The sequence below is a fragment of the Cynocephalus volans genome, chromosome 8 (assembly GCF_027409185.1).
Source record: "Cynocephalus volans isolate mCynVol1 chromosome 8, mCynVol1.pri, whole genome shotgun sequence".
NCBI classification, from domain to species: Eukaryota; Metazoa; Chordata; class Mammalia; order Dermoptera; family Cynocephalidae; genus Cynocephalus; species Cynocephalus volans.
In genome coordinates, this window is record NC_084467.1 from 10,280,399 (window position 1) to 10,294,450 (window position 14,052).

General features: G+C 42.1%; 1 protein-coding gene across 1 annotated transcript; it reads left to right on the forward strand.

Moving 5' to 3' along the window:
* The first annotated feature begins 10,842 nt into the window (after positions 1-10,842).
* LOC134384067 (PRAME family member 12-like) lies at positions 10,843-13,626 on the forward strand. The gene is made up of 3 exons (XM_063105706.1): positions 10,843-11,132; positions 11,526-12,107; positions 13,053-13,626. The coding sequence occupies exons 1-3, from the start codon at positions 10,846-10,848 to the stop codon at positions 13,624-13,626; spliced, it is 1,443 nt and encodes a 480-aa protein (XP_062961776.1). The 5' UTR covers positions 10,843-10,845.
* The last annotated feature ends 426 nt before the right edge of the window (positions 13,627-14,052 follow it).

A 14,052-nucleotide genomic window follows, 5' to 3' on the forward strand; every position in this document is an offset into this window, starting at 1 on the left:
TTTAAATTCTCTTCAAGCACTGCAATCTGAGATGAATCCTTTGGCCTCAGCAGGACTCCCAAATAGAAGAGTTCTTGATAGGTTAACCACCCAACACTGAGGAGCCTGTGCCCTAATTGGTCAGAAGTGTTGATTCATGTTAACAAATCAGATATTGTTGCCCAAAATTTAAAAGATCTTAAAAAACAAATGTGAGTATTTCATCAAGGAGGCCCTGTGTCCACCCCTGATTTATTCAGCTGGTTAAATCTTGTAGGAATTTGTGCTTGGAGGAATTTTTCAATTCTTGGCTTTTACTTTCCTTATAATTATTTATAATTATTGTGTCCCCCCCTCCCCTTCTGGTGTGCTGTATGTGTCAAGGATCTTAAATGCTTTCCAGCACCCACACACGTGCCAAATGATTTCCATCAGGTTCAGACAACTTGAGGAAAGCAACACTGACTATGTAATTGCTGACCTTAGCTACATGACTTTGAACCCCAGCATCCCTACCTGTACCTGCCTCCTCATCCCAATGACTAAGTCAGTAATGGTTATCAAGAGAAATGCTATGCCTTTAGGTCGCATTCTTAGCTTCCTGAGAGTATGACAAAAGGGGCAAATAATTAAAGCATCATTAAAATGGAGACCACGCTCAAAAATTCCTGAGCAAACAAAACCAAGTAGGAATTAAAAATATCCTTAACCTGCTTAAACTACAAACAGAAGGGAAATTTAATTGGGTAGTTCCTAGTAAATGCTTTTGTTATACAGAAGCAAACTCAACCTCAGCCAGTCATGAGTGTTGCAGTGAGCTGGACTGAAGCCACGTTGGGACTTAAAACCACATGGGCTGTAGGCAAATTTTAAAAAGACACAGTTTTAGGCCGGCCCGTGGCTCACTCGGTAGAGTGCGGTGCTGATAACACCAAGGCCACGGGTTCGGATCCTATACAGGGATGGCCAGTTTGCTCACTGGCTGAGCGTGGTGCTGACAACACCAAGCCAAGGGTTGAGATCCCCTTACTGGTCATCTTTTAAAAAAAAATAAATAAAATAAATAAAATAATAAAAAGACAGTTTTTTTTTTTTTCTTGGCATGGGTTTCTCTAAGTTCTCTCTTTTCCCATGGTTATTTGATATTTTTGAACCCTGGTTATGGGTCAAGATGACATTATTTACATGAACGTAAAGTTGTTTTCCAGACAGCCTGGAACTGCAGGCTTGCATGTATTAAACAGAACCCTGATATAAAGATGGGAGCAGAAACCAGATGGAGTCTCGGCGAGACTTTGCACCTGAGACCTTGCATGAAACCGTCACTGCTCCTGTGACCCTCCCTCCTGCATTTCATTTTCTCACGTTCCATTCCCTCAACTGCTTCTACAAAACCCCCTCAGTAAACCTGAGTCTTTGAGATGCCTTTAGTCTGGCCATTGTCCTTCATGTTACTGGAAATTTCTCTTAGCCTGTAAGAGAAAATTCTGAGGCAGAATAAAATTTTAAAGAGTTTATTTGAGTAGAAAGCATTCATGAATTGGGGAACATCAGACTGAAAGAGATTAAGTGTCCTGAAGACAAATGTCATGTAATTAATTTTTGCTTTGCTTGATCTTGATTCGTGGTTTTATAAACCCATCGAGTTTATTATTAGAGTTGTGAAAAACTTTTAATTTGTCTGTTGATCTTAACGTTATTGGAAATCTGTGTTTGAGTACTTTTTATAATCTTTTCCATGAATCTGATTGCAGATGCCTTTAGAGAAAAAAATCAAATTTGTGGATGGCAGAGACGCAGAACAATTGTGGTTAAAATCCAATTAAAGCTTGCTATAATCAATGGCTGACCAGGAAATTTTGAATTTTTTCTTTTGCAGATAGCACCGTACGTACAATCAAAATCTGACAGACAGTATCACATCAGGACCATCAGACTTGAATAAATTTTATGTAATCTTTGGAGTATTTATATTAACAGTATATTTATATAAATATTCCCTTAAAGAAGACATAATATAATAACTGAAATATGACTGATAACATAACAGATTTAAAGAATTTTATATAACTTTATAATATTTATATCAACAAAATATCCATAAATGTAACTGAAAGAAGATCTAATACTATTTATCATGTGACAATCTTTCCCATACACTTTCCCGAAGCTTAATCATTTAATATCTCTAGAAGATGATAGATATGTTCTCTGAAGTTCTCCAGGGGCCCAACTGGAAAATTCCAAAGACTTCATCTATCAAAACAGGATCACAGGTCACTGTGAAATGAGTCATTTATTTAACCAATGTGAAATTCAGAGACTTCAAAAGCAACTCAGAAAATTACATAGATGTAAAAACCTCAACCTTTCAAAGCTCAGTTTCCCAAGTGATCAAATATCTAAAAAAGACAATATAGGAAATTATCCGATAGAATGCAAAATCTTTGTTTATTAGGTCAGTTACCAAAAAGGCAAAGAAAAATGTCCCGTAGTGTGGTTGTTTTTCTTTATGGGAAAGCCCATTTAGATAACCTGTAAATCAAACTTAATGAAAAGATATTTTGAATTTAATCAGACACAAGAAGAAAGTTTCCAAGGTTATCAGTATAACAATTCAACATACAATAAAAAGCCAAGAGTACAGAATCAAGTTATATCGGAGGAAAACCTTAGTTTTTCTAGGCCTTCAAGACTACATTTCAGTGTCAAATGATAATAGCAGAGGTAACTGATAAAAAAGTTAAAGAGAGAGAATTATTTAAACCTTTTCAAGGGCAGGAAAAGTGGGGATTATAGGCAATTATAACCTGCAAATCATGTGCAGTGATATACAGCAAAAGCTGAACTTCTGAGATATGGATCCAAGAAGCTTCAAAAGGAAGATCTTACTTCAAGAAATAAAATTCTTATTATAAATGAAGAAGACAGAATTTCCAACCTGAAAACAGAAAAATTAAATCCATTTCAGGAAGAAATATAACAAAAATAGAAACCGTAGTTTAGAGGATGACTGTCAAAGAAATAAATTTTAGAATTAAAAATCAAAACCTCTTGCAATTTTATTAAGAGCAGATCAGTACTTCAAGAGAAACTTGTTGTTCTAACATTGGGTGGGGGCGGATTTAGTTCTGTATCAGTGTCTTTTTAATATCAAAGTTCAACCTTGGCGGCTGGCTGGCTAGCTCAGTTGCTTAGAACACAGCCTTCTAATACCAAAGCCACAGGTTCGAATCTCAGCCTTGTACATGCCAGCCACCAAAAAAAAAAAAAAAAAAAAAAAAGAAACCTCAAAAAACTTCAATCTTTAGAAAGACAGAAATGTTTCCCTTCTAATTATAACCAATTTACTCGCACACACAAAATTCTTCCATAAATTCACCCTTCACAAACCATTATTACGAGTTACTCAGATATTTCCACAAGCTTTAGACTTTCTATTTGTCCTATATCTCCTCTTTCCTAAACAACCAGTCATTTTGCTTTAGGACATAAGTTCACTACATACAATGCTTTCTCACACAAAATTATTCTATTTTCTTTTTACCCAAAACTCCCTCTTCATATCCATAGCTTTATTATTTTTCCTTTTCCTTCCTTCTTACTGTTTATTTTTTAATCTTCTTCACATTTTTTCCTAAATTTACCTTTTGAAACACACTCTAATAACCCTTGACTTTAGACAAAATTATTTTTTTAGATAAAGGACACATTTGATGTCTTTCCTATGTTTTTTTCATCAAAAAAACCCACCTTATTTTTGGTACATTTTTTTGTACAGAATTATATACTAATGAGACTTTTAACTCATAAAACCTCAAATTTTTAGTGAAATCTTAGGAAGCAAATAATTTTGAACTGTCTGTTATACATCAGTATTTTATTTATGAATGTTTATCCCATTACTAAAATATAGCATACAACTTCAACAACCACAAAAACCAAATGAAGGCGAAAAATAAATAAATAGCAAGTCCAAACTATTTCACTCACTAGGTGGCACCAACAAATGGCTCTAAGCCCAGAGGGTGAGGAAAAGGAGTTTCCAGTATGCACACCAGAGCAACTTGTTCAAATGCCAAGACACAACATACAACAAAGTATATGGGTCAACACTCCTAAAGGCGTGTATATATGCACACAGTCAAAGACCTTACAGGTTTCATTTTGGTCCTGAGATAGCAGAACGAACTCATCAGTTGATAAAACACAGTTGAATCCATATTATACTTCAAATGAAATGGGACCTGTTTGTACGGCTAAACTTTACTTGCCCCAACAGGTAATCCAGCTGAGGCAGTGAAGCAGACCTTAGGGAAAGCAGTTAACAGTAGGATTTTCAAGGAAACACCTTTTTATGCCTTTTTCGGTTTCAAAGGGGTTTAGGGTTAAATTCTCCAATATTTACACTTAGCTGAATTGTAAAAGAAAAACAAAATCTCCAAATGGCATTGATTCTTAGTAACAGGCTTCTCATCTTGGCCAGAGTGGAATAAAAGGGTGAATTTCTGTTTTAACCCTTGCAGAACTGTGTACACAGATGGACAAATTTTGTCCAGAGACCTAGCCAATTATAACTTTCTGGATCATAGTTTCTGTTTCTAAGGCTTGCCAAGAGAAACTCAGACCGATTCTGTAGGATGCATTCTAAGGTGCATGGAACTCTCATGACCTACAAACACAGAACTTCAGGATTCAACACGTACATTGGGCAGGCAGTATTGTAAGTTTTTTTTTTTTTTTTTTGTCTTGTTCGTGACCGGCACTCAGCCAGTGAGTGCACTGGCCAGTCCTATATAGGATCCGAACCCACGGCAGGAGCGTCGCTGTGCTCCCAGCGCTGCACTCTCCCGAGTGCGCCACTGGCTCGGCCCAGTATTGTAAGTTTTTAAAAAGTGTTTCTTTGGGCTGGCCCGTGGCTCACTCGGGAGAGTGCAGTGCTGATGACACCAAGGCCACGGGTTCGGATCCCATATAGGGATGGCCGGTTCGCTCACTGGGTGAGCGTGGTGCTGATGACACCAAGTCAAGGGTTGAGATCCCCTTACCGGTCATCTTTAAAAAAAAAAAAAGTGTTTCTTTTAAGTCATAGAGGAGTAGCTATAATACGACCATTTGGGTAACAGCCGTCCCAAGGGATTCTCAGATGGAACAGACAGCGATCCTCCTGTTGTGCTAATGCCTTGTCTGGTTATGCCTTCTAGGGAGGAATCTCTTGCCTCCCCACATCTGGGAGCTCTGGTCTAGTATCTGGCACCAGTTCCCCAAAGGCAGCTTTTTGTGTGTGATTGGTGTGGACACAGATACCATAAGACTGAGCCCAAATAAGATTGTTCACTCTTTGGCCTGAAACTGGCTCCATACCATTCCAGGGTAGTGGAGTCTTACAGACAGGTGGTCTCCTGCAATGTGGCCCCACAGTAACGAAGTTAACAAAGATAACCTACCATTCTGAGTTACCCAAAACTGTAATTTCCCTGGTAATTCATACACTTTTCCTCACAAGAAATTCTAGAGAGAAGAAGAGGGTTCAGGTGTTATTGGTCCCTTAGCAAGTCGGTCTATTTCTTGATATATAAAAGCAGCAACTATACTATACCAGTGTTCAAACAGACCCTCACACCCCTTGCTCAACTCCTGAATTCTTCACCACAAAAGCACTAAAATAGCAAAATCTTCCCAAAAAGTGTGACACAGTTCCCTCAGGCAGCTGATTGGCCCACACTGGAACCCACAATGAACCTGGAAGGTTTTTAAAAGGGCCACAGGTTGTCCAAGAGCTCTCAAAGTTAACACACACGACAAAGGTCTGGATTACTCCCAAATAGTAGCATGAATAGCCGGCAAAGCAAGCAAAACAGAACAGACAATAAACACACAGGTAGACAATAAACACACAAATTATTCACTCATACACCCTAATGGAAGCGCTTCACCAAACCAACAGAAAAACAAACTGGTTGGTTACAATTTTGCAAAAGTCTTGTCCTACACCAGTGGTACCTTTTTCAGGGGACCCCCAGCATACACACTGGCTCAAAATCACCCCAACCTGGAGCCCACTGACTCCTAACTAACACAGGCTTTCTCACCAATCAAAAGGTGGGGAATTGGTGGATAACACCACTGCTGGAAGATCAGGGAGTCTTCCCTGGAATAAATGTGTCCTGGGAGCTGCTAGAAAGTCCCCCAAATCCCAATCTTGGGGTTGGCCTTCAACAGGCAGCTGGTACCCACCGTCTTTCTTCTCACTCCCATAGCATGAACAGGTAAGTTCTGGCACGCTGCCATGGTCAATGGCTCTGACTAATGGAAGTGGAGGTGATAAGCTGCCCAAAGCACTCAGCTCCAGGCTCGGCTCATGAAAATCTGTTATGGAACCCAAGTCCATCTGCTGGCCGCCCAACAAACAACAGATGCAAAAGTCAAATGCTGGGGATAAGGGAAGGCAGCTTTATTCAGCTAAGGAAGTGGTAGTCTAACACATCTCAAAGGCTCAGTTTTATCAGTGGGATTTATGGGATAAAAAGTGGGAAGCAAAAAGCAGGAGGGAGGACATGAGTTGTAGGGCTTCATGCAAGGAGTCAGGTGTAAGGTCTCACCAAGGCTCCATCTGGTTTCTGTTCTCATCCTTGATGTTGATTTTGGGTCTTGCAGGATTTTGATCTGCTTCAGGTTGGAATCAGCTTCTTTGCAAAGTCTCCACGTCGTTTTGCAGGGCCCTGGTGGGCCCTGGAATTCTGCAAGACTCAAAGAAGAACTGTTAGTTGTACCAGGTACTGATGAGCTTACAACTGCCTTGGTTTTCTACTTAGAAAGCAAGATAAGAAAGTCAAAGTGTGGGAAGAAAGAAAGGAGAAAGAATTTGTGTCCTTTTAAAAATTTTCCCATAGCCCAGGTGGTTTTAGGTCCCATCATGGCTTCAGTTCTGCTCACTCCAACAAACACTCTCCTGACTCACACGAGGGACTATGGGTGTTACATGAGAGGGTGCTTCAAAAAGTTGGTGTAATAACAGAATTAAAAGATAATAGGAGCTTTCTGATGGAGTCTTTAGGTTTTTCTATATATAGGATAATGTTGTCTGCAAACAGGGACAATTTCACTTCATATTTTCCAATTTGGATGCCTTTTATTTCTGTCTCTGGCCTGATTACTCTTGTTAGTACTTCCAATACCATGTTAAACAGGAGTGGTGAGAAAAAACTCTTAAAGCAGATAAATGAATTCAGCAAAGTTACAGGATACAAAATAAATACACAAAAATCAGCAGTGTTGTTATACACCAACAATGAAGTAGTAGGAAAAAGACTAAAAAATGCAAGCCAGCCCATGTACAATAGCAACAAAAATAAAATAAAATAAAATACTTAGGAATTAATTTAACCAAGGAAGTGAAAGATCTTTATGATGAGAACTACAAAACATTGATGAAAGAAATAAAAGAGGACACAAAAAGATGGAAAGACATTCCATGTTCATGGATTGGAAGAATTAATGTCATGAAAATGTCCATACTACCCAAAGCAATCTATAGATTCAGTGCAATCCCCATCAGAATACCAATGCCATATTTCACAGAAATAGGAAAAACAATCTTAACGTTCATATGGATCAACAAAAGACCCCAAATAGCCAAAACAATCCTAAGCCAAAAAAAAAAAAAAAAAAAAAAAAGCCAAAGCTGGAGGCATTACACTAGCTGACTTCAAATTATACTACAAAGCTATAGTAACCAAAGCACCATGGTACCGGCAGAAAAACACACAAAGACCAATGGAACAGAATAGAGAACCCAGAAATCAATCCATGCACTTACAGTCAACTGATCTTTGCCAAAGGTACCAAGGACATATATGAAAGGACAGCCACTTCAGTAAATGGTGGTGGGAAAACTGGGTATCCCATGTGTGGAAGAATGAAACTAGATCCCTATCTCTTGCCATATACCAAAATCAACTCAAAATGGACTGCAGACTTAATTATAAGATCTGAGATTATAAAGCTCCTGGAAGAAAACACTGGGTATACACTTTGGGATGTAGGGCTGGGCAAAGACTTTATGAATAAGATCTCAAAAGCACAGGCAACAAAAGAAAAATTAAACAAATAAGATTATATAAAACTAAAAATCTTCTGCACAGCAAAGGAAACAATCAGCATTATGAAAAAATGACCTACAGAATGAGAGAAAATATTTGAAAACTATGCATCCTGAAAGGGATTAATATCCAGACTATACAAGGAACTCAAACATTTTAATAACAGCAACAAAAATAATCCAATTTAAAAATGGACAAATGAGCTGAACAGACATTTCTCAAAGGAAGACATGCAAATGGCCAATAGGTACCTGAAAAAACGCTCAATATCATTAATCATCAGGGAAATGCAAATCAAAACTACATTAAGATATCATCTCTCCTAATTAGACTAGCTATTATCAAAAAGACAGAATAACAAATGCTGGCAAGGATGTAGAGAAAAGGGAATCCTTCTACATTGTTGCTGGGACTGTAAATTAGTACAGCCATTATGGAAAACTATGTGGAGTTTTCTCAAACAACTACCGATAGCAGTACCCTATGACCCAGCAATCCCACAGCTGGGTATGTTCTCAAAGGAATGGAAATGATCATGTTGAGGGGATACCTGTACCCCTACGTTTATTGCAGATCTATTTACAATAGCCAAGAGATGGAACCAACCTAAATGTCCATTGACAGATGACTGAATAAGGAAAATGTGGTAATATATGCACGATGGGCTACTACTCAACCATAAAGAGGAATAAAAATCTACCATTCACAGCAGCATGGATGAGCTTGGAGAAAATTATGTTACGTGAAACAGGTCAGGCACAGAAAGAGAAATATCACATGTCTTACTCATAAGTGGGAAGTAAAAAGTAAATAAAGAGAGAAGAGAAAAGAAACAACAATCACAAAAATACTTTGAACTTTCAGAAGGAAAGAACAGATCTGTGGTTACTAGAGAAAGGAAAGGCAAGGGGCACAGCAAGAAATTGGCTGATGGACACACAATAGCTAGTTAGGAAAAATAGCTTCTGCTTATTTGCAGTCGATCTAGGCAGCTATACTTAACATTAACTTAACTTCATGCACTCAGATGGCTAGAAGAGAGGAGATCGAATGTCCTCAACACAGTGAACTGATTATGTTTTGTAATGATACATATGCTAATTATCCTGATTTGATCATCCCATTGTACGTAGGTATTGATGCTCAACTCTATATCCTACAAATATATATAATCAATTGTATTTTAATTAAAAAAAGACAATAGGAATCTATCCACGAACATTTTGAAGGCCTCTTCTGTTACTAAAACTCAGTCAATGTTTGTGGAGTCAATCAGTGAAGGAGTCATTGACCTTCACCCTACCCCTAATTCTTTCCTTTCCATGAACCGATATCTGATTCAATCAATTAATCTGGAAACAACCTAAAACCCAATCAGGACTAACTAGATCAGGAATCTAATCACACATCTCTTTCTGATTGGAAGGCAAAAAGGGGGATGTGAAAGGTTAGAAAGGTCCTTAAAAGCTTCTGAGAGTTCAGAGGAGACACCCAGGATCCTGGAGGCAGAGTCACTGCCTGGTTCTTCCTGAGGTCTGATCACACTGCCAACCATATCCAGACTTGGTAAGTCAACCACCTCCATAAGACACCCACATTCAATATACCTTCAGCCGGTCTCAGATGGTTACAGGCAGCCTAGGATGGCACAGATAACTTACCTTTTTTTTGTCTCTTAAGATTAGGAGATTTAAGGTTTTGGGTTATGCCTCTAAGTGCAGTTTTGCCTTCACCCCAAACATTTTGATTTGTGTTTTGGTTTTTGTAATGTCATATTGTTTTATTTTATTTTATTTTTTGGTGGCAGGACGGTAAGGGGATGTGAACCCTTGACCTTGGGGTTACCAGCACCATGCTCTGCCAAATGACCTAACAGGCCAGCCTGGTTTTTTCATTTAAAAAATTAACCAAGAAGATATGTGTAAAAAACAAACAAACAAACAAACAAACAAACAAACAAACAAAACACACACACATCTAATTGATTGAGATTTTACTTCTTCACTTTTAAAATATTTAGTTTGTATGTCCTTAAATTACAGTGCATGGACTTTGTGGTTTTGCAATTTTACAAGTTAGCTTAAAAACATTCTGTATGATATTTTTGTGAATGGAGTCTTTGTTCTAAACTCCATGCCAAAGTGGCAGATTCTAACACATGCAAGAGAGACACATTAAAATCAACATCTCAGAGTTAGTGTTCCATCTCTAACTTTCAAAGGCTCTATAACACGGTTACATGGCTTTTACAATTTCTAGCTAAAGTTTTTAAGATTGAAAACTACTGGAGCCATGTTAGAAGTGTCCCCTTAGTCTTTCCCATTCAGGTTAGTAGTTGGAACTGAGAATGTAGGCTGTGACGGGCCACATGAAACTCCCATTCCCGTTGTTTTAGGGCCTTGAATGATATTCAGAAACTTTCCTCGACAAAGGGTGGGGTTAGCTGTCAGGCTTGTGGGCACCCTCTTCCCAATGGGACAGGAATTATGTGGAGAAGTGGATGGAAACGGGTGGTCTAGGGGTCACCTTGACCCTGCTTGGTGCTTGTGAGATGCTTGTCCTGGTGCCAGCAGGGACAGAGCTATGGCATTCTTGCCATTGAGTGTAGAGTGGAACTGAGGTAAACTGAGGACTTTCCAGCATGGCCAGAGCAGTGACTGTGACTATGGCCATAGGAGAAGGTGGGGTAGCTTGTGCATGGCCTGAGAAGGATGCCTTTTCCTAGATGTTTCCCCAGGATTCCTCCTGTGGCAGATTCATCAGGATGAGCATCCGGGCCCCACCCAGACTCCTGGAACTGGCGGGGCAGAGCCTGCTGAGGGACGAGGCCTTGGCCATCTCTGCCCTGGAGGAGCTGCCCACAGAGCTCTTCCCGCCACTGTTCATGGAAGCCTTCACCGGGAGACACAGAGAGACCCTGAAGGCCATGGTGCAGGCCTGGCCCTTCACCCGCCTCCCTCTGGGGTCCCTGATGAAGACGCCTCACCTGGAGACCTTACAAGCTGTCCTGGAGGGGCTCGATGTGCTGCTTGCCCAGAAGGTCCGGCCCAGGTGAGGGTGACCGAGGTAGCTTGGTCAGGAGGGTCCTGGTGCAGTCAGGGATGTGGAGGGATGAATGGTGGACCAGAGGTTCTGGTGGTGCCAGAGAGGACATTCCAGGAGGCCTTGGCCATTGCTGAGCTCTGCCTGGGGAAGGGCTTCTGGAAGTGTAGGACTGCCAACCATGCAGGGACAACTGAAGGACTGTGTAGCTGTCTCTTCCCAGTGGCACTTAAAGGAGAAGTGGGGACCAAAAAGAACCTAGCAGAAAATGGAATGGAGAAAAGACAGGCAGAAAAGGAAGTGGGGAAGGGAGCAGCTGATGTCAGGGACGTGGAGTAAAAGCACAGGGCAGTAGTTAGGTCCTTCCCTATATTTCGAGACTTTCATCTGTTTTATCCACAGGAGCTGGAAGTTACAGGTGCTGGATTTTCGGAATGTGGATCAGAACTTCTGGAGAATATGGTCTGGAGCCAGGGCCCTTGGGTGCTCACCAAAGTCCACGATTAAGAGGCAAACAGCCGAGGACTGTCCAAGGATGGGGGCAAAGCAGCCATTGAAGGTGTCAGTGGACCTTTGCCTCAAGGAAACAGCCCTGGATGCATTCCATAGCTGCCTCTTACTGTGGGTCAAGCAGAGAGGGAGTTCACTACACCTGTGCTGCAAGAAGCTGAGGACTTTTGCAATGCCTGTCCCCAACATCAGGATGGTCCTGAACGCGGTGGAGCTGGGCTGTCTGCAGGAGCTGGAGCTGAAGGGCGGCTGCAGTCTGCTCGCGCTGGCAAGGCTTGCTCCCCACCTGGGCCAGATGAGTCATCTTCGCAAACTTGTTCTCTCCCACATCTACATGCCTGCCTGCATTTTCTTAGAGGACAAGGTGCAGTTTGTAACCCAATTCACCTCTCAGTTCCTCAGACTGAACTACCTCCAGAAGCTTTCTATGGACTCTGTCTTCTTCCTTGAAGGCCACCTGAACCAGGTGCTCTGGTGAGTAAGAGCTTTCTCTGCAGACCAGAGCAAAGCCTTTCTCTATTACAGTCAACACGAACAGGCACCTACTGTGTGCCAGCCGCTGGCTGTGTGTCCATGAAGGACACTCTAGAATGTCAACCACGGTCTTGTTCACTTCTCTGTCCTGAAGCACAGTATCACATAACCACCCAAATGATGGCAGAGAGATGAACTAGGGTGCCTGCTAGACACACGGGCACTGTGGTAGGAAGCTCACTGTTGGAGGGTTCAGGTCTAGTGAGGGTGGGTCTGTGACTTCTTCCTAAGGAAGCATGTCAAAGTTAAGGTGACAGAAAATAGATAAGAGAAGAGGGCACTAAAGATAGAAAAGCATATCAAACCTGTACAATTCCAAATATAGGCTCTGCACTCACCTGCTTTGAGAGCAGGAATGAGTCTGTCTCTAATTTCCTGCCTGTAGAAGGCTGTTTTGGGCTCCAGGTAAGGTGATTGATGTGTGGAAATCGCATGATCCTGGAGTGCAGGGTGCGAGAGCAGGAGGGAAGAACTAACTGCACACTGTGATTGATGGTTTGCTGCTGACACAGGGATGGGAGTGAGCCCTGCAGCTGGTGACCTGGCTGATGTTGCCAGATCCTGCCTGAGTTTGTCCTTTATGATGTCTCCTCCTAGCCTCGTCCTGCCCACACATGTGGTGTCTGCTTGGGAGATGAAGACAGGGAGCTTTACACATTTTGTGGATTTGTCCCAATTGCAGAGTGATGGTGGAAGGACTTAGCCTAAATTAGGATGACCTTGAATGACAGTTCTCTTCAACATGAGCATCCTGGTGTTGACAATCACATGGTCAGATTGACCTTGGGCTTGGATGAAAAGGTCACCTTCACCTTGAGGTCATTCTCCACCAGCCTCCTCTTGCCACTACCAGTCCCCAGAACTAATTGCTTGGTCTCTCCCCAGGTATGTGAAGACCCCCTTGGAGACCCTCTCCATAACTCACTGCCTGCTCTCGGAATCAGACTTGAAGCATCTGTCCTGGTGCCCCAGCACCAGGCAGCTAAAGGACCTGGATCTGAGTGGCGTCAGACTGACCAATTTAAGGCTTGAGCCCCTGCAGGTTCTGCTGGAGAACGTGGCAGCCTCCCTCGTGACCCTGAGCTTGGAGGACTGTGGGATCGTGGACCCCCAGCTCAGTGCCATCCTGCCTGCCCTGAGCAGCTGTACCCAGCTCACAACTGTCATCTTCTGTGGGAACCCTGTCTCCATGGCCGCCCTGGAGAACCTGCTGCGCCACACAGCGAGGCTGAGCAGGTTACGCCTGGGACTGTTCCCTGCGCCTCGGGAGAGTTATGACGCCCAGGGCTCTCTCCACCGGGGCAGATTTGCCCAGCTCTGTGCAGAGCTGATGCAGATGCTGAGGGGCTTAGGGCAGCCCGGGAGAGTCCTGTTCAGGACCACCCCCTGCCCTCGCTGTGGCAACTGTGTTTTCTATGACACGAAGCCCAGTCAGTGTCACTGTGGGATGCCTGCCTAGGTGAGTGCGTGGGTCAAAAGCTCTCCTCTGGGCACTGGGAGGCTGAAGCTTAGGAGGCAGTTCCATTGCAGAGGGAGCGCAGCAGCCTTGTTTCAGAAACCTGCTCAAGTGCAGGATTCAGGCTTGAGCGGTAAATGAGGGCATAACCCTGCATGGATGCTTGTAAAGAAACCATCATGAATAAAGGAGGCCTCAATGTAAACCATCTGTTGTTCTCTATAATGACTGATCCTTTTTTCCTGCTCGAACTTCAGGAATATCTAGTTACTGATGGGGGAGAAAGTCACTGAGTTGTCTGTGATCAATGAGGTTCTGTCCCAGGTGCTCAAGAGCATCAAAATAAAACTTGAATATTTTGATTAATTCTCTCCGGGTCTTTACTTCTCTCTGGGCATCTGCTACCTCCTGGCTCACTTCTGTGTCTGT

Excerpts from the sequence above, each read along its gene's own strand:
- LOC134384067 (XM_063105706.1), top strand. The coding sequence starts at position 10,846 with ATGAGCATCCGGGCCCCACCCAGACTCCTGGAACTGGCGGGGCAGAGC. Across the intron at positions 11,133-11,525 it reads GCCCAGAAGGTCCGGCCCAG|GAGCTGGAAGTTACAGGTGC; the intron begins GTGAGGGTGACC and ends TTTTATCCACAG. Across the intron at positions 12,108-13,052 it reads CACCTGAACCAGGTGCTCTG|GTATGTGAAGACCCCCTTGG; the intron begins GTGAGTAAGAGC and ends GTCTCTCCCCAG.